Genomic DNA, 19405 nt, shown 5'->3' with positions numbered 1-19405 from the left:
TTTTTAAGATTTCCATATCAATAAGGTGTAAGGGTGATAGCAACAGAAATGGAAGAGGGCTGATTCTAAACAAAATTAATCTGTAGTTGACTTCATTTGGTAAGTGAAGGAATCAAATTTAACAAAATCTCAAATTTGTATGACTATTTTAGCCACACTACTGAGAGAAGGAACTTAGGAGCTGGTTTAGTGGTAAGGACAATCAGTAAAACAAGGGAGGTTAAGAGCATGCACATTAGGAATGAGAACTATATAAAAAAAACTGCTTATTATAGCATATAGCAAAAATTAAGCCCTCAAGAGGTAGAGATTGATATTGAGTTGATATTTTTCATGAAATAGTACTTAAGAAACAGGAAAGGAAATTAAAAGACTAACCTAATGTTAAAGTTTCTAATATTCTGTCATCTGATACCACAAAGCCTCCAGTCCGAAACAGCTCTTGGTAGGTGTAATTGAGAACATCTTCAGAGTTGTCTACTCCAGCGAAGATGACACTGGGAAAATGCTTCAGCTTCAACAAACAAGGAATCTATTAAACATAAAAGGATCCCACAATAAAGATAAGTTTACTGGGTTGTTTTTGTCACTTTTCATCCGAGGGTTTCAAGATTCAGAAGACTATAAATACTTTAACCTGATGTACTGATAGATATTCTACCACACATAAGGAATATTAACTCAGTTCATCATAAAACAAGTAAATACAAAGTCTCTATAACTGTAAAGGTTGGAGATAGGGAAGAGTATACCTGAGGTTTTAGGGACCTGCAATCAGGCAGGTAACAAGTTAGCACCATCATTCCCTGTCTTCAGCTTCACTTGGTGTGGGTGCTATAGGGATCGGTTACTACCTCCTGACAGGCTATGCCCATAAGTTAGATCTTCTTGGAAGAAGCAATTACTTTTATTCAACTAATAGGTAAATATAATAGAGTTAAGAAAAATTTTATAAGTCCTATAAAAGAAAGATTACTGTTAGATGAAAATTTATTAGTATCTTTTTATAGTTCTGCCTTAGTTAATTATTATGAATAAAAAAAGGCGGTGACAAGTCTGATAATTATAGAGTAACAAAAGCCTGGAATACATTTCTTTGTAAGAAAGGTATTTCCAAACCTACTTGATGCAAATGTGATGATATATCTTCATTTTTGATGATGACCATTAGCGTATCATTCTCTCTGTGAAAAGCTTGACAGAAATGCTGAGGTTCAATTTCTGTATGGCCTCCTTTCCTCAGAATATTCTGAAAGATTTACAAATAGCCATTACTAAAAAAAAAAAAGGATGCTTGCACAGAACTACTTTTACAATTTACTAAGAACATGAAAAAGCACTTCCTATTTACTAAATTATATTCTAACAAGGCAACAATTAAATGGCAGATTGTCTTATACTAAGTGAGCTTTCACCTGTAAAAGAAATGACTCCTCAGTATCACTAACAGTTGGGTTTTATAAGTTTATTTCAAAGGCAAAAAAAAAGAAAAAAAGAAAAAGAAATGAAAACCTTGGCAAGTGTGGCTCAGTTTGGAGCCCCATCCTATGCACCGGAAGATCACAGGTTCAATTCCCAGTCAGGGCATATACCCAGGTTGTGGTTCAATCCCTGGTCTGGGCATATATGGGAGGCAACTGATTGATGTACATCACTTTGATGTCTCTCTCTCTCTGCTCTTCCTCCCTCTCTAAAAATCAATTTATAATATAAGAAAGACAAAAACAAACAAAAAAAACCACTATATAGTATTTTTTTATGTCCATAAAGTATCAAAGGCTGATTTTTTTTTTTTTTTAAACCACCAGACTTAATATATTGAGTCTCACCCTCTTCAAGGGAAATTACCTTGGGCATTCTGTGATGCACTAAAAAATATTTCTGGTGAAAGTATTTCTAGAACATACTCTTGAATATAATACCCATAACAGCTTGTATTACTTCAGGTATCATTAAATGGAGACTGGTTTTGAGGCGTGACAACAGTCCCTTGGATGTGGGGATTTGAGTACCAAGGAAGATATATATGCATGGTTGTTAGGCAATGCTGTTATACAGAATAGGGCTGTAATAGCCTGCTTGGGGGAGGGTAAGTTCATTTAATAAAAACTTCCTTAACTTTGTCCTCCTTTGTGATTTTAACAATTTCTGTTTGAAGGATCCTGGAGGTTTCCATTGCACACCTTGATGTTCCTAGTTATATAAAAAACATTGTATTTTGACTATATCAATTCATCACTCAAAATGTATGGGCCATGTATTTTCAAATAAATTCCTACAGGCAAGATTTCTTTTAATAGAGTCCACTAAAATGTCTAAATCTTTAGCCCTCACTTATTTTAATAAACTAGAGGCCCGGTACATGAAATTTGTGCAGGGGTGGTGTGTGTGTCCCTCAGCCCAGCCTGCACCCTCTCCAATCTGGGATCCCTCTCACAATCCAGGACTGCTGGCTCGCAACTGCTCTCTTGCCTGCCTACCTGCCTGATTGCCCCTAACTGCTTCTGCCTGCCAGCCTGATCGACGCTTAACTGTTCCGCTGCCGGCCCTATTGTCCCTAACTGCCCTCCCCTGCTGGCCTGGTGGCCCCAACTGCCCTCCCCTGCAGGCCTGGTCGCTCTCAACTTCCCTCCCTTGCTGGCCTGATCGCCCACAACTGCCCTCTCCTGCTGGCCATCTTGTGTGTTGGAGTGATGGTCAATTTGCATATTACTCTTCTATTAGATAGTATTATTTGAATAAATACATTTTCTGTTCATTTTTACCAAACCCTGTGGCATTCACGTTCTGGGCTCTTTTGTCATGCACTCTGAATTTTGACAGTAATAAAGGACCTCATAGATCTTCCTCATCTTACATATAAGTGGGGTCATGACATCCCATCACCAAACGAATGCTTCAGGATTCTCCAGGACTGAAGAATCATAAGGATAGCTTTGTGAGCTTTTAAAAACATTTTGCTTTGACAAGATTTTAAACCTGCTTATTTTATGTGTCAACTTTCTCACTTGGAGGTTAGTTTTGTTAATTTTATCTTTGCACACAATTTTTTGTTATTTTCTGTTGTAAACAGTGGCTACATGATAAAATATTATCATGAAACGACACATTCACTATTGAAACATGCATGATGATATCTTAAAATATTCCTACCAGACCTATGGTCTCTCCATATGAAAACCAGTATCATTTGTGTAAGAACACTGTTGCTTTTGAGAAGGAAGCAAAAGGAATTTAAGTATTCTGTTCAAGGTGGCAAAACACGGACATGGCCATGATGCTAACTCAGTCAATCTCTGACTTATTTTAGGACATGTCTCAGGGATAATTAGCCAAATAAAATTACATTAGACCCTCAATTTTTCAGACCCTGATCTAATGGACTTCAGATTTAACAGACAAAATTTCTGGTCCATTTGTCATGTGAGTGTCACATGTGAAAACACCCTGTTAATTTTAAAATGCTTTTAACCAAGATTTGCTTATAATTAAAATAAGTTTTTTTGTTATTAATTTATTTTTAACAAATTTTAGCAAATAGGCCATGTGTTGGGAAAAAACACTAGTGATTTTGCTGACATAAATATTACATATTTACAACTATAGTCTACATTTTTAAATCCAAGTGTCACTACTTGTAAACAATGCTGGGCAAATGATTAGAATGTGATCACACCACATCTTGCAAGGTAACTGATTTTGTTGTCTCACTGTGTGACTTTATTCAATAGATATATAACTCATACTGGCCGGTGTTCCAATGTGCGCTAAGCCATACATACTCCAGCTGTGTGCATTTGTTTACTGGAGATGACTGGTGAATGCACGCATTTAACCTGACCTATTCAGTATAAACTAAAATTACAGTAATATGTAGAAAACTTTTCTGTGAAATTAAAGTTTTCATTCATAGTTAAATTTAATTACACAAACATGTCTACATAAGTAAAAATGGGTTAATTTGTCAATATTTTAGCATACACATTCGGAAAACCTACTTTATTATATAACGGACTGCTTTAACAGACACCCCCTTGCCTGAATTAGTCCATAATATTGAGGATTTTACTGTAACTTTAATTCAAGGTAAAAAGGAAATGAATTTTCAGGTTACTTTTGGAGGCTATGCACCTTCAAAAGGACTGAAGGCTATTTAATACTTTTTTAATGATACTGCTTACCAAAATGGCATGTAATCTGGAACAAAAACTACGGGGATTGGGTAGGTGGGTACAGGGACAAATCTGGCAACCATTTATGAAGTACCTTGGAGAAGAAAATAATCCTCAATAGGAAAATAAAATCTATTACACAGAAAGATCAGACTCCATAAATTTGGAATAAACTTTAAATATTTTAAGATCATAGTTAAATTACACAAAATAGGAGCCATCAGCCATCTTGAAGAAGAAAGTGACTAACAACAATAGATAGCTTCAAATTAAAGCCTATCTATCGTTTTTCCAGTCCATGCTATTCATCTTTTAGAAATACTTCTCAGTACTTCCCCAATGGCCTAGGATAGTCTAAATGCCTTAGCATTTCTATTAAGGCCCTTCCATCCTAAAATGGCCCTTTCTTACGTCTCTAGACTTGTTTCTTTACAGAACACACTATGCTTCAGGCATAATGACCAGCCCTCCTCACTGGGCCCCTGTACTCTATGGCTCTTTCAGAAACCCTCTCAGGGTTCCCTTATGCTTTTCTTCCTGCAGCACTGAACCAATGACTAAAACTGCCTGCTGTCTCTCTGGGCAGACATCCAGCCCGATGGGAGTGTCTGTGCTGCACCCACTGCATCCTCCACACCGAGAACCTCATGTTTGCCAGCTTCACACCTGCCTCTGGGAAGAGCAGGAAGCTGCTGTATATGTTTCATTAGCATCTACCTAATGTGCCCCTGTGATAACTGTCACACTCATCACATACAAACATCTTCAGATGTCTAATGTTACTCAGTAACTCAACATTTACGAACTTATGTGACAGATAATTTGAAATACAGGACTTCTCAGAAGTACTGACATAAGTGAACTATAAAACAAATCTAGCCGAATATTTAGAACTAGAACACTTACTAGTCTAGCCTTTCACACCACACAAGATGTCAACCTTGCTAACTTTAGAAAAATATCCCTGACCTCCCTCAAAACAATTTCAAAGCACCTGCACCATTACACTTACCACACTTAATTTTACATTATTTTTATCAGTATTTTTCCCTCATCTGTACATGTCAGGGCTCTAAAACAGACACTTAGAAGGACTGCTGTCATTTGAACTGGCTCCTGCCACCAGTGTGGAGGGGCCATGCTTTGGGATGGTGCTCCAGGCAGGTGAAGAGGGGGTTTGGCATGACCCAGAGCTAATTACACTCGGGGTAGGAGGTGAGCCAAACAGCAGGTACAATGGGGGCAATTGCCCTTACAGCTGGAGAAGGGAACTGCAACTCTGACAAAGGTAGGCTAGACCTGGTGGTACTGGACTGGAATTGGGGAGCAGTGTGCACCTATTTTTATTTTTTAAAGAAACAGGTATTATTTGCACATTTAACACATATTTCTTGGCTGTTTGCTTGGCAGATGTAGATGTAAAGGCATCCAGTAGCACTGAGTTCACCGACTGCCAAGTCTTGATTCTGTGGCAGGCAGTTAGACAGACATGAGCAGAGCAAGGATGGGCCAGATACAGAAGGTCACCAGGGTGGAAGGTCCTGGGTTCTTAGCAATAGACATTTGTAGGGTAGGATCTCGTCCCCAGGGTGACCTTTCCTCCCCTAGCATATTGCTGGTTTAGACCCTAATCCCATGACATTTCTTTCCTAGAGATAACATCTAGACCTCAGTTGTCTTAGGTCCAGGCCCAGGAAAGCAGCAAAGCCAGACAAGCCACCCCACAGCTGACCTTAGGACCGGATGCATTGGAGAATGATCCCCTACCCTGAAAGGACACACTTGGAAAGCTGATGAATATTCTACTGAGATCTTCCCTTAGGGCCTCCCCTGAAATCTCCACCCTTAGGACAGAGGACCCAGCATACTCTCCCTCCCAGGAGCACACCTGCTATTTCCTTCCCCCTTTCCTTCTCTATCCTCCCCAGGCACGTCACCTTTACTTTCCTCACTTCTAAGCTCCAACGGCCCTTCCTTTACCTCTGTAACTTGTTTTCTAAGCCCATTTTGTCTATGAATACTTCTACCTCTCTGATTTTCCAAATGAATGTTCTCTTATAGTTTGAGTCTTGGCTCTGAATTCTTTCCTAGCTACAACTCAAGTTCCAAGGTTGCTGAACCCAGATCTGGTCTGACCCCACTGGTCTAACACCTGGTGCCATTTCTGCTGCCCACAACAATTCCAAATGTGATTCTTCACTAAAACGAATCAAAGCTCCTTGGAGAAGTGGCTGACTTCAAGGCTGAGTGAGGAAATACACAAGATAAGACTGTAACATCACATTGTACCACAAAGGGAGAAGTAGCTAAAGAATTATAGGGGAGACCGGCCCCTCGCCCAAGCTGCAGAGCTTTGCGTAGGGACGCGCTCCCCCTTAGGGAATTTGGCACGCGGGACAGAAGCAGCTCCCCTTCGGGGAATTTGGGGGAATTTGGCTTGCGGGTCACAGCTCCCCTTCGGGAATCTTAGAGCGTGCACAGAGGGGCTTCCCTTTGGGGAATTTGGCGCACAGGACGGACTCCGCCCCCCTTCGGGGAATCTGGGAGAGTGCACGGAGCCAGCTCAACTTCAGGAATTTGAGAGTGTGCGCCCTAGCCGGTTTGGCTCAGTAGAGAGAGCACACACAGGACGCAGCTCCACTTCAGGGAATTTGGCTGGACACAGCTGCCTGGGATCCCTGACTCACAGCACATTCACACTAAGAGCCAGCGACCCCAATTGTTGGTGCATGCACACACAGGGACCCTGATTCTCAACGAGAAACCGCACAAGGAAACAGAGACTCTGACACTCGATTCTTGGTGCAGACACAGGGAAACTGACTCCTGGCACATGCTAAGGATCTCATTTTCGGCACACACCAACAATGTGGTGCAGACAGGACCCCTGATTCTAAGTGTGCACACGAGACCACACAGAACACTGGGGACACTGACCCTGGGCAAGTCTGGTTCCCACCAACCAAAGGCAGCCACACGTCCTAGTATCAGAGCACTTCAGTGAAACTCAGGTGGAGCGAAGTCCCCACAGCACACGGCCCAGGTCCACGCAAACGGAAGCTTGAGCTTTCTGGTGATAGCCAGAATGGGGAAACGAAATAACTCACAGAGGAAAGAAAATGTGGAGTCGCCAAGAAAGGAAATTAGTGAAACTGAAGCTTGCAACATGACCGAAAAGGAGTTCAGAGTAATGGTCGTGGAATTTATACATTGGATGGATGAGAAAATCAACAACTTATGCAAGAATCAGGAAGAAATGAAAAGCGATATAGCTACAATCAAAAACATCATGGAAAGTTTCAACAGTAGACTACAAGAAGCAGAGGACCGAATTAGTGAGTTAGAAGATCAGGTACAGAAACAAGCTCAATCTGAACAGCAATTGGAGAAAAGAATTAAAAAGCAGGAGGAAAGCCTAAGGGAGCTTCGGGACAACATGAAACGAAGTAACATGCGTATAATAGGGCTGCCAGAAGGACAAGAAGAGCAGCAGGGATTAGAAAATCTATTTGAAGAAATAATGACAGAAAACTTCCCGGATATGGGAAAGATAAAAGTTACGCAAGTACAGAGAGTCCCAAGCAGGATCAACCCCAAAAGACCCACACCAAGACATGTCATAATTTCAATGGCAAATATAAATGATAAAGAGAGAATCTTAAAGGCGGCAAGAGAGAGACAGAGAGTTACCTACAAAGGAACACCCATCAGATTGTCAAATGATTACTCAACAGAAACACAACAAGCTAGAAGTGAATGGAAGGAAGTATACAAAGTGTTGCAAAGCAAAGGACTGAATCCAAGAATACTATATCCAGCAAGAGTATCAATCAAAATTGAAGGGGAAATCAGGAGCTTCGCAGACAAAAAAAAGCCTCAGGGAGTTTATCACCACCAAACCAGCAATGCAAGAATTGCTAAAGGGAATACTGTAAAAAGAAGAAATAAACAGGTAAGAAGGAATACAGACACAAAAATAGATATGACTACAAACAAATACCTTTCAGTAATAACTTTAAATGTAAACGGACTAAATGCTCCAATCAAAAGACATCGAGTGGCTGAATGGATAAAAAAACATGACCCATATATATGCTGTCTACAAGAGACTCACCTCAGAACAAGAGACTCACACAGATTGAAAGTGAAGGGATGGAAAAATATCTTTCAGGCGAAAGGAAATGAAAAAAAAGCTGGGGTAGCAATACTTATATCTGACAAAATAGATCTCAAAGTAAATGCCATAACAAGAGATAAGGAAGGCCACTTCATAATACTAAAGGGAGAAATCCAACAAGAAGAAATAATTCTGGTAAACATATACGCTCCCAATATAGGAGCACCCAAATACATAAAAAAAACTCCTGGAGGATATCAAGGGAGAAATTAATAGCAACACAATCATAGTAGGGCCCTGACTGGTATGGCTCAGTGGATAGAGCGTCATACTTCGGACTGAAGGGTCCCAGGTTCGATTCCGGTCAAGGGCATGTACCTTGGTTGCGGGCACATCCCCAGTAGGGAGTGTGCAGGAGGCAGCTGATCGATGTTTCTAACTCTCTATCCCTCTCCCTTCCCCTCTGTAAAAAATCAATAAAATATACTTAAAAAAAAAAAAAAAAAGCCCTAACCGGTTTGGCTCAGTGGATAGAGCCTCGGCCTGTGGACTGAAAGGTCCCGGGTTCGATTCTGGTCAAGGGCATGTACCTTGGTAGCGGGCACATCCCCAGTAGGGGGTGTGCAAGAGGCAGCTGATCGATGATTCTCTCTCATCGATGTTTCTAACTCTCTATCCCTCTCTCTTCCTCTCTGTAAAAAATCAATAAAATATATTTTAAAAAAATCATAGTATGAGACTTTAATACCCCACTATCACCATTGGACAAATCCTCTAAACAAAAAATCAGCAAAGAAACAGCAATCCTAAATGACTCACTAGACCAGATGGAATTAATTGACATCTTCAGAACATTGCACCCCAAAGCCACAGAATATACATTCTTCTCAAGTGCACATGCGTCATTTTCAAAGATAGACCATATGCTGGGTCACAGGCAAAGTCTCTTCAAATTCAAGAAGATAGAAATTATATCAAGCATCTTCTCAGATGACAGTGACATAAAACTGGAAATCAACTACAATAAATACAATCCAAAGAAATCAAACACATGGAGACTAAACAGCATGCTATTAAACAAGGACTCGGTCACCAGAGAGATTAAGGAAGAAATAAAAAACATCATGGCAACAAATGACAATGAAAACACAACAATCCAAAATCTATGGGACACAGCGAAAGCAGTCCTGAGAGGGAAGTTCATAGCTCTACAAGCCTATTGCAAAAAACAAGAAACAATGGCAATAAATTACCTAACTCTACAACTCAAAGAGCTAGAAAAAGAGCAGCAAGAAAAGCCCAGTGTAGCCGGAAGGAAGGAAATAACAAAGATCAGAGCGGAGATAAATGACATAGAGACCAAAGAAACAATACAAAAGATCAACAAAACCAAGAGCTGGTTCTTTGAAAGGATAAACAAGATTCATGGACCTCTAGCCAGGCTCACCAAGAAGGAAAGAGAGAGGACCCAAATAAACAAAATCAGAAATGAAAGAGGTGAAATAACAACAGACCCCGCTGAGATACAAAGGATTGTTACAAAATACTACGAACAACTCTATTCCAACAAACTGGACAACCTGGAGGAAATGGACATATTCCTAGAAAAATATAACCTTCCAAAAATCAATCAAAACATTCAAGGAAGAACTAAAACCTATCCTCAGACTATTCCAAAAAATTCAAGAGGAAGGAACACTTCCAAGCTCCTTCTATGAAGCCAGCATCACCCTAATACCAAAACCAGATAAAGACAACACAATGAAAGAGAATTACAGACCAATATCTCTCATGAACACAGATGCCAAAATCCTCAACAAAATTCTAGCAAATCGGCTCCAGCAGTACATCAGAAAGATAATACACCATGACCAAGTAGGATTTATCCCAGGAATGCAAGGATGGTACAATATCCGCAAATCAATAAACGTGATACATCACATAAACAAATGGAGTGATAAAAATCACAGTCATATCAATTGATGCAGAAAAAGCATTTGACAAAATCCAACACCCTTTCTTGATAAAAACTATCAACAAGGTGGGAATAGAAGACTCATACCTCAACATAATAAAAGCTATATATGATAAACCCACAGCAAACATCATACTCAATGGACAAAAACTAAAACCATTTCCCCTAAGAACAGGAACAAGACAGGGATGCCCACTCTCACCACTCCTGTTTGACATAGTACTGGAAGTATTAGCCATTGCAATTAGACAAGAAGAAGAAATAAAAGGCATCCAAATTGGAAAAGAACAAGTAAAGCTGTCTTTATTTGCAGACGACATGATATTGTACATAAAAAATCCGAAAGACTCCGTCACAAAACTAATAGACTTAATAAATGAATTCGGCAATGTAGCAGGATACAAAATTAACGCCTAGAAATCTACGGCCTTTCTATACACCAATAGTGAACTTACAGAGAGACTAAAAAGGCAATCCCATTTACCATCGCACCAAAAAAATTAAGATACCTAGGAATAAACTTAACTAAGGAGGTAAAAGACCTATACACGGAAAACTACAGGACACTGAAAAAAGAGATAGAGGAAGACGTAAACAGATGGAAGAACATACCATGTTCATGGATTGGTAGAATCAACATCATTAAAATGTCCATACTACCCAAAGCAATCTATAGGTTCAATGCACTCCCCATTAAAATACCAACGGCCTATTTCACAGACCTAGAAAGAACTCTCCAAAAATTCATCTGGAATAAAAAAAGACCCCGAATAGCCACAGCAATCATGAGAAAGAAGAATAAAGTAGGAGGGATATCAATACCAGATTTCAAGCTCTATTACAAAGCCACTATTCTCAAAACAGCCTGGTACTGGCACAAGAACAGACATATAGATCAATGGAACAGAATAGAGAATCCAGATATTGACCCAAACCACTATGCTCAATTAATATTTGACAAAGGAGGTATGAACATACAATGGAATAAAGACAGTCTCTTCAATAAATGGTGTTGGGAAAATTGGACAGATACATGCAAAAAAATGAAGCTAGATCACCAACTTACGGCATACACAAAAATGAACTCAAAATGGATACAGGACTTAAACATAAGACGGGAAACCATAAAAATATTAGAGAAATCCACAGGCAGCAAAATCTCAGACATATGCCAAAAGAACTTCTTCACCGATACTGCCCCTAGGGCAATGGAAGCTAAAGAGAAAATAAACAAATGGGACTACATCAAAATAAAAAGCTTTTGCACAGCAAAAGAAACTATCAACAAAACAACAAGAAAGCCCACTGCATGGGAGAACATATTTGCAAATGGTATCACTGATAAAGGTTTAATCTCCAACATCTACAGGCAGCTTATACAACTTAATAAAAGGAAGATAAATGATCCAATAAAAAAATGGGCAACGGACCTAAATAGAATCTTTTCAAAAGAAGACAGAAGGAAGGCCAAGAGACACATGAAAATATGCTCAACGTCACTAATTATCCGAGAGATGCAAATCAAAACAACAATGCGGTACCATCTCACACCTGTCAGAATGGCTATCATCAACAAATCAACAAACGACAAGTGTTGGCGAGGATGCGGAGAAAAAGGAACCCTCATGCACTGCTGGTGGGAATGCAGACTGGTGCAGCCACTGTGGGGAACAGTATGGAGTTTCCTCAAAAAACTGAAAATGGAACTCCCATTTAACCCAGTAATCCCACTCCTAGGAATATATCCTAAGAAACTGGGAACACCAATAAGAAAGGATATATGCACCCCTATGTTCATAGCAGCACAATTTACAATAGCTAAGATCTGGAAACAGCCTAGGTGCCCATCAGCAGATGACTGGATCAGAAAACTATGGTAAAGCTACACAATGGAATATTATGCTGCCATAAAAAAGAAGGAATTCTTACCATTTGCAGCAACCTGGATGGAATTGGAGAAAATTATGTTAAGTGAAATAAGCCAGTCAATGAAAGAAAAATACCACATGATCTCACTCATTTATGGATAATAAAGAACATTATAAACTTGAACAAAAAGATACAGAGGCAGTAAAGCATCAAACAGTCTGTCAAATAAGCAGGAAGGTTAGGGAGAGGTGGGGAAGATAAGAGATCAATCAAAGGACTTGTATGCATGCATATAAGCATAACCAATGGATGCAAAACCCTGGGGGGGGGTGAGGGCATATATGAGAGTGGGGTGGAGGGGGCAATGGTAAGATATGTACACATATAATAGCTTAATAAAAAAAAATTGGGGAAAAAAAAGAATTATAGGGACTTGTCTAAAGGACACAGAAGCCAACTCTTAAAAGGACTCCCACTAGCTGGGTCTGGGATAATATGAGCATTAACATAATAATAACCAAATGATAATTCTGAGTAAAATAATGTGGAATATGGGTTCACACTGATATAAGCAAAAGAATAACAAATGGAAGGGAACAAAAAAGATCTACCCTACAGCAGAAGGCCTATTAAGGAATGTACAAGGAATGACGGAATTAGAATACCACTATGTGGCAACCATCACAGTAACTGATTCAGACAAGAATCAATCTGGTGGGTGAAAGTCTCACAAAGAATAGGATAGTTACATATCCTATTGTATTCTCCCACTTACTAATAATTACAACATGCGTATTAACTGTACATTGGTGGGAACTAGCAGAAAATATCTTAACAAAATGAAAAATGTAATATAGTGAAACCTTAATATAATGGATTAATTTGGGCAAGGTGGTGTCTGTTACAGCAGAAAATCGGTTATATAATAAAGCAGGATTTCCGAATGTGTATTTTAAAAAATTGACAAATTAGTTTACTTGTTTTTACTTATTAGACATGTGTATTAAAATGAAATATGTATGAAAGATTTAATTTCACAGAAATTTTCTATACTGTAATTTTAAATTTATCCTGAATAGGTTTAGTAAATGCATGTATTCATCAGTCACCATGAGTAAACAAATCTACATTGCTGGGGCGTGGCTTAGCACACATCAGAACACCAGCCAGCATTAAGTCACACCTGAGAAAACAGAACCAATCACCTCGAGAGATTCAGTGTGATCATGTGCTAATCATTCTCTCAACATTGTTTATGGTGACTCTAACTTAAATATGTAACTTTAGTTGTAGATATATAATTATGTTGGTGAAATTACTAGTGTTTTTTCCAACATACGGCCTATTTACTAAAATTTGTTAAAAAAAAAAAAGCAGTGAATTAACAACAAAAAATAACCTGTTAGTTATAAGCAAATTTTGGTTAAAAGCATTTTAGAATTAACAAGGTTTTATTTTTCACAGATGACATGGAAATTTTGTCCATTAAATCTGAGGTCCTTTAAATTGAGGCCTAAAAAAATCAAAGTTTTACTGTACAATAGGAATCTGACAAAAGCAGAGACATGACAAGCAAAGACAATGTGATACTGAACTTAAGATGGGCTCTGTGGACTGAACTAGCACAGTACATTAGTGCTCAGTCTTGATTTTTAGGGTTGTGCTGTGATCATACAAAACTGTCCTTTTTGTTGGGTAATATACACAAGTTGCTTCCTTAGTGTAGCAGTCTCATATGAAGGTAATACATATGTATTAAGAGGTAATGGGACATTGTATCTGCAACATATTTTCAAATGGTTCAGAAATGTTAACAGTGGGGCATCTGGGTGAAATGTAAATAGTGAGGTATCTGGGTTCAGAAATGTTAACATTTCTGCAACCTTCATATGAATTTGAAATTATACTTTAAAAGTTAAAACAAAAGACAGAATACTGTATTTTCTAAAAATATAAGAGAAATTCTGAGGGGATAAAATGAGGAAGCTCATGGTAAATGGAGACAGATTCTGGCTCCTGTGAAGTTAGAATTTTACCATGGTTACATCATTTAAAATAAAGGATCATGTTCTTACCAGAACATCAGTTATCCTAATATTCAATAAAAAACCCCCAAAAAACACACATCTAAAACCAAAAGAGGTCCCTCTCAATTATCCATATTAATAAAGTAGTTTTATTTTAAATTATATTTTTATTGATTTCAGAGAGGAAGGGAGGGGGAGAGAGAGAAACATCAATGATGAGAATCACTGATTGGCTGCCTCCTGCACGCCCCCTACTGGGGATCGAGCCCACAATCTGGGCACATGCCCTTGACTGGAATTGAACCTGGGACCTTTCAGTCCACAGGTTGATGCTCTATCCACTGAGCCAAACCAGCTAGGGCTTAATACAGTAATTTTTAAAAATCTGAATTTTACCTTAAGAACATATTTTTATTTACATTTGAATTTGAATATGTCTATACTGGTAACTTTTTGTGGAAATTACTCATTCCATTAATTCTGGAACATCATATATATCTTCAAATATAGTACCAAAGGCAGATAAGATCCTTGTAGCATAACATTTGGTATGCAGATAAAAACTGAGCTGTGAACTCAAACCTCACTTCATATATCATCTTTCTGAAGCCAAGCAGGCTAAATTTATTATTTTAAGCTAAAATTAGACAGCAATCAAAATAATCCTACCTAATAAAATAGTAATATGCAAATTGACCGCACCTTTGCTACGCCCACCAACCAAAGCCACGCCCACCAGCCAATCAGAACGAGTATGCAAATTACCCAACGAAGATGGCGGTTAATTTGCATACGCTGAGGTAGGGAGGAGTGAAGACTGAAGACAACTTAGAAGGAAGAGGGAGGAAAAGCGGAAAGCACGGTGGCTGCCAGAGGGAAAGCCCGGAGGGGGGGGGGGGGCGCGGGGCGGAGCGGGGGCAGAGTGGGCCGGGCGGCAGCGGCCAGTGGGTGCAGGCGCAGCGGAAGCAACGGCAGCAGCGCACGCCTCGGCAGCGGCCGCTTGCAGGATTCTTCCTGCAAATGGGCTACTAGTATAATCTATAAGAAAAAAATCTGTCACCTTACCTTTGTTCTCACAAAGAATGACTTGTCCTCTGTCTCAACGAGGTAAAACAGAAAGGTGCTTTTGCACGCCTCTTTCACGACACTTTTCAGTTTGACGTGCAAACTGCTACACAAGTCTGCAATCATGTCTTCATAGGAGGCTGACCTTCTTGGGGAAGATGAATACATCTCTTGAGATGTGGCTTCTCTAGAACCAACATTTGACTCTTTATCTCGGAAACTGACTTGATTGCCATTCATCATCACCTTGTTGAATTCCGCATATTCATTGAGAATAAGGGAGATATCATTCCGGGATTCCTTCAAAGTACTGTTATATTTCAGTTTGTTGAGGTGGAAAGAAACAGTCTGATTTCTTTCAGAATTTGTAAGAAGATTTCTCCTGCGATCACATCTTTCCTTCCAAAAGGAAGAACTGTCTAAATTGCTGGACCTGTGGTGTCTTGGGTGCTGGCTCTGTGGCCTGGAGTCTGAGTGCATGATTGTTACCAAGAGGGTACTTTTGCTCCGGGATGGAGGATGGAGAACTGAGGATTCAGATATTTTTGGCAAAGGGAAAGCTTCAGAGGCAATTTGGAGAGGTGGTTCCTTCAAAAAGTCATTGGTGGAAGAGGGAGAAAGCTGGGAATCCCCATTCTTTACAATTTGCTTTAGTTTCTGTTGGAAACGCAGATATTCCAGATCTAAAGTGTTCTGAGTAAGGTTATCTGCTATCTGCCAAGTATTTGTCCAGGAGCTTAGCAAGCCATGTTTAACAGTGAAATTGGGCTGCCTCCTCAGGCGGTGCAAAGTTCTCTTGGTATCTTTGACCTCTTTAGTTATAGTAAAATTAGTGTAAGTCCTGGGGATACCATGGAGATCTCTGATTTGGATGTAACATGGCACACACTTATCATCTTTCTTTAATCCATCAAACCAGTTCCGGGGAGGTATGCTGGTCTCCAACTCTGGAACATGGTTAGAGTAGGCCCAATCGTCATTATCACTATTGTTTAGGCTCAGGAAAGAGTCATAACCATCTTTCAAAGCACCTTCTTTCTTGTGACTACATCTCAAAGTGCAGGTATTCTCCATGTCTAATTTGAGATTTCTACAATCACCAAAAGAGTCTTGATCAGAGTCTCCGGAAAGTGGTTCATAATGGAAGTCAGAATTCACACTAATATCCATGTCTCCCCCCAGGATTTCAGAGTCCTTCTCAGTCCTGAGCCCCTGACCAGAGCTTTTATTTTCCACCTGCTCTTTAGAGACTTCACAAACAAGAGGAGCACAAGATTTGTGAACAAAAAAGGCAGAAGGCTCTTTATTGACATTTTCACTGGTGACTGCTGTGTTTTGGTGAGAATCAGCATATAGATACATGGGGAAAAGTCCTTTATTCAATGGATCTTTTGTTTTGCATGTTGACATATCTTGCAGCAAATGGATGGTTTTTTGTTTGCCTTCTGGAGCTGTGGTGTTTGATTCAGAGTCAACACCTCCTAGGTCTATGTTGTTTTCATGTAATTCAGCTTCAGTTTCACTATTCTTAAGCAAACTGGCCATTCTGACTACTGATATTTCCTGTGTTTGAAACCCTGTCTCTATGTTTATGGGTCTTCTAAAATGGGTTACAGTAGCACCACTTGAGGAAAAAGAAAGGTTGGGGATCTCTGAGTGCATATGTGCCTGTGTATTATCAGTTCCATCAACTAAGTCAGAGCTCAAGGACTGAACTTGCATGCAATTGCCTTCATTTATTTTCAAATCACTGCTTCTTGGGCTAGTCTGCTGATTTAACGATACATTCACTATATCACTTGGACTACTCATAGAAATAAATGTATCAACCAAAGACTTATTTTCCAAAATCTTTCTAGGACTAAATGGAGGCTCACTGGTCTCCAAGGCAAGGTGATTTAAGCCCGAATTTCTGTTTTCTATACTAATCGGCTGCAATGGATTTCCTGATGTTACCAATTTTTCTAGAGAAGTCTTGAAGTCAGCTCTGTACCTGCCAGGTGAGGCAGGCTGGTTTAATTCTGTATTGCAGCATGGCACCTTTTCTGAGAAAGAGAAACCCTCATCATGTTCACTTGGGACAATTTCCTTAGTTACTTTACCCAGAATGGTTACATCCCTATCTTTTCTTCCTGGGTGATTATTTAATAGTAGAGGCATTTCAGCAGGAAGTTGTATTTGTCGTACCCGAGCTAGGTTATTTTGTTCCATTGGATGGATAGGACCAAAAGAATTTCCTTTTTCTGTTATGGCCAAATCTACTGACTCAATGTGGGAGAGTTTGTCGCTTTTCCCACTCTGTGCATCAGGATGTTTTAAACTACATAGAGACACATCCCGAGAAGGTTGTGTTTCTTCAACTGGTATCTGGGGGTCAGGACTAGAAGCTGGTGACACTTCTTCAATTAAAGAACCAAAGGGAAAGTCTGAGGTAACATTAACTTCCTCTGTGAGCTCAAGGGCAGAAGTATATTTAGCAGAATTCACTTCTCTGTTTTCTATGAAAGTCACCTCTTGTGGGTTAATTATGTCTTCATCTATATCCTGGAGTTCTAAATTTGATAATGGGGCCTCCTGATGTTGCTCTGTTTCACCAGCTGGCATTTCTTCTCTGGGACTTGTAGGTGGTGATATTGTGAGAGCTAGGTCAATGTCAGAATCTTCCTCTAACTCTAGGCTTACCTCCTCTCCATTTATAGATAGGCTGGTTTGTTTAGCAAATGTGGACTTAAATGATTCAAAATTCCTATTTTCACTGTTTAGACCACTCTTGTCACTCTTTAATTCTAAAGAGCCATTTGATGTATTACTTCTTGATGGAATGCAGCTAAGTGAGTAATTTTTTTCCAACATGGCAGAGGCTGATGGTGAGGTTTCTTCAATCGGTGATGGCTCCAAAATCTCCTCCGAAGATATGCTTAAGAGACTCTTAGGTTGCAGAAAAAGTTCTTGAGAGAGTTTCATTTCTTCTCTGGGTAATGAAGAATTAGAACTTTTAACTAATGGTAATGTCTCCTTTTCCAATGAATTATCAGATGGCAATGATGAGCCTGGAACAGGAATCTCTTTCTGTAATGAACATATTTCATTATTAGCTAGTGTCTCTCCACTTACTGAAGAGGCACAAAGGTACTTAGTGCCTTTTTCTCCTGACATTGCTAGAGACAGAATGTCCTTAAGACCTTGTGTTTGTACCTTTTCAAATGTGGATATAGGAAGTCTAAGACTTGTAGCAGGTGATACTTGTTTAATCAACTCCATATTAAAGACTGTTGGTTTATCAGCTCTATTTGCAATTTCTGCCTGTATTGGTATACATGCATTTTTTTCAAAAGTGAGAGTAACTGGTTCCAGATTAATCATTACATACCCCATATCACCTTTCTTTTCCTGTGAAGGCTGACATTCTTTGTTTTGGGGGCTGCTATGCTCGATAAGGGCCTGTAAACCACTTGTTTTTGCTTGCATTGTTGCATGGAAATTATCGACTTTGCTTTCAGGAGTGCTATACACAGATTTTTGACAAATCACTGACTGACTGCTGATCCCATCACAAGTCTTGGTGAATGTCGTTTGTGTGACTGTATCAAAAGAAGTCACTCTTGTGCTATCAAGTGGCTCAAAGGTTTTATCTTCACCAGGAATAGAAGGTCCATTAATTTGGATACTTCCAGTGCTAGAGAGCATAAGATTAGAAGTCTCTATTTTATCTGATGACTCTTGTTTGGATTTCCCCTCAATGATCTGAAATGACAAAAGTAAAAAAAACACACCAAACAAACTCAAGAGTCAAACAGATTATTTTAAACATTTATATGTGAAGAACAGAATAGATAAGGATTAATTTGAGTTTATTCTTTTGACTTTTCTAATCTGTAAGAATAAGACAGGGCAAAGATCAAACAAATCCATCTCTTTTTAGACAAGCTTAAAATACCCCACAAATAGGAATTTGTTTTCTTTAAACATAAAACACACAGATGAGATTTCCAAAATTTTTTGCACAGCCCATTTTTTAAAAAGGACTTTTAGGAAGAAAAGTGGCTAGCCCACTGACAATTGAAAGACTTGAAAATCTCTTAATCCTCAGCTATCTTCTTTGCTTATAACTGGAGGTAATTTCTTTCTCATTGCAATAACTCCTATTCAACAGAGCACAATAAAACATAGTGCAGTTTGC

At 39.2% G+C, this 19405-nt stretch overlaps 1 protein-coding gene across 6 annotated transcripts in view; it reads right to left on the bottom strand.

Moving 5' to 3' along the window:
* TASOR2 (transcription activation suppressor family member 2) overlaps window positions 1-19405 on the bottom strand; it is a 93828-nt gene that overhangs the window by 6855 nt on the left and 67568 nt on the right. For all 6 annotated transcript variants that reach the window (XM_079778785.1, XM_079778782.1, XM_079778780.1 and 3 more), the window contains 3 exons: window positions 15226-18969; window positions 1124-1249; window positions 379-532 (listed from right to left, as the gene is read on the bottom strand). In XM_079778785.1, the coding sequence (XP_079634911.1) occupies window positions 379-532; window positions 1124-1249; window positions 15226-18969 (4024 nt within the window). The remainder of the gene's footprint in view (window positions 1-378; window positions 533-1123; window positions 1250-15225; window positions 18970-19405) is intronic.

This window comes from Cnephaeus nilssonii (genome assembly GCF_951640355.1).
Source record: "Cnephaeus nilssonii genome assembly, chromosome: 1".
In the NCBI taxonomy this organism is placed as follows: domain Eukaryota; kingdom Metazoa; phylum Chordata; class Mammalia; order Chiroptera; family Vespertilionidae; genus Cnephaeus; species Cnephaeus nilssonii.
The sequence above is the reverse complement of the archived record's forward strand: the minus strand, read 5'-3'. Positions and strand labels throughout refer to the sequence as shown.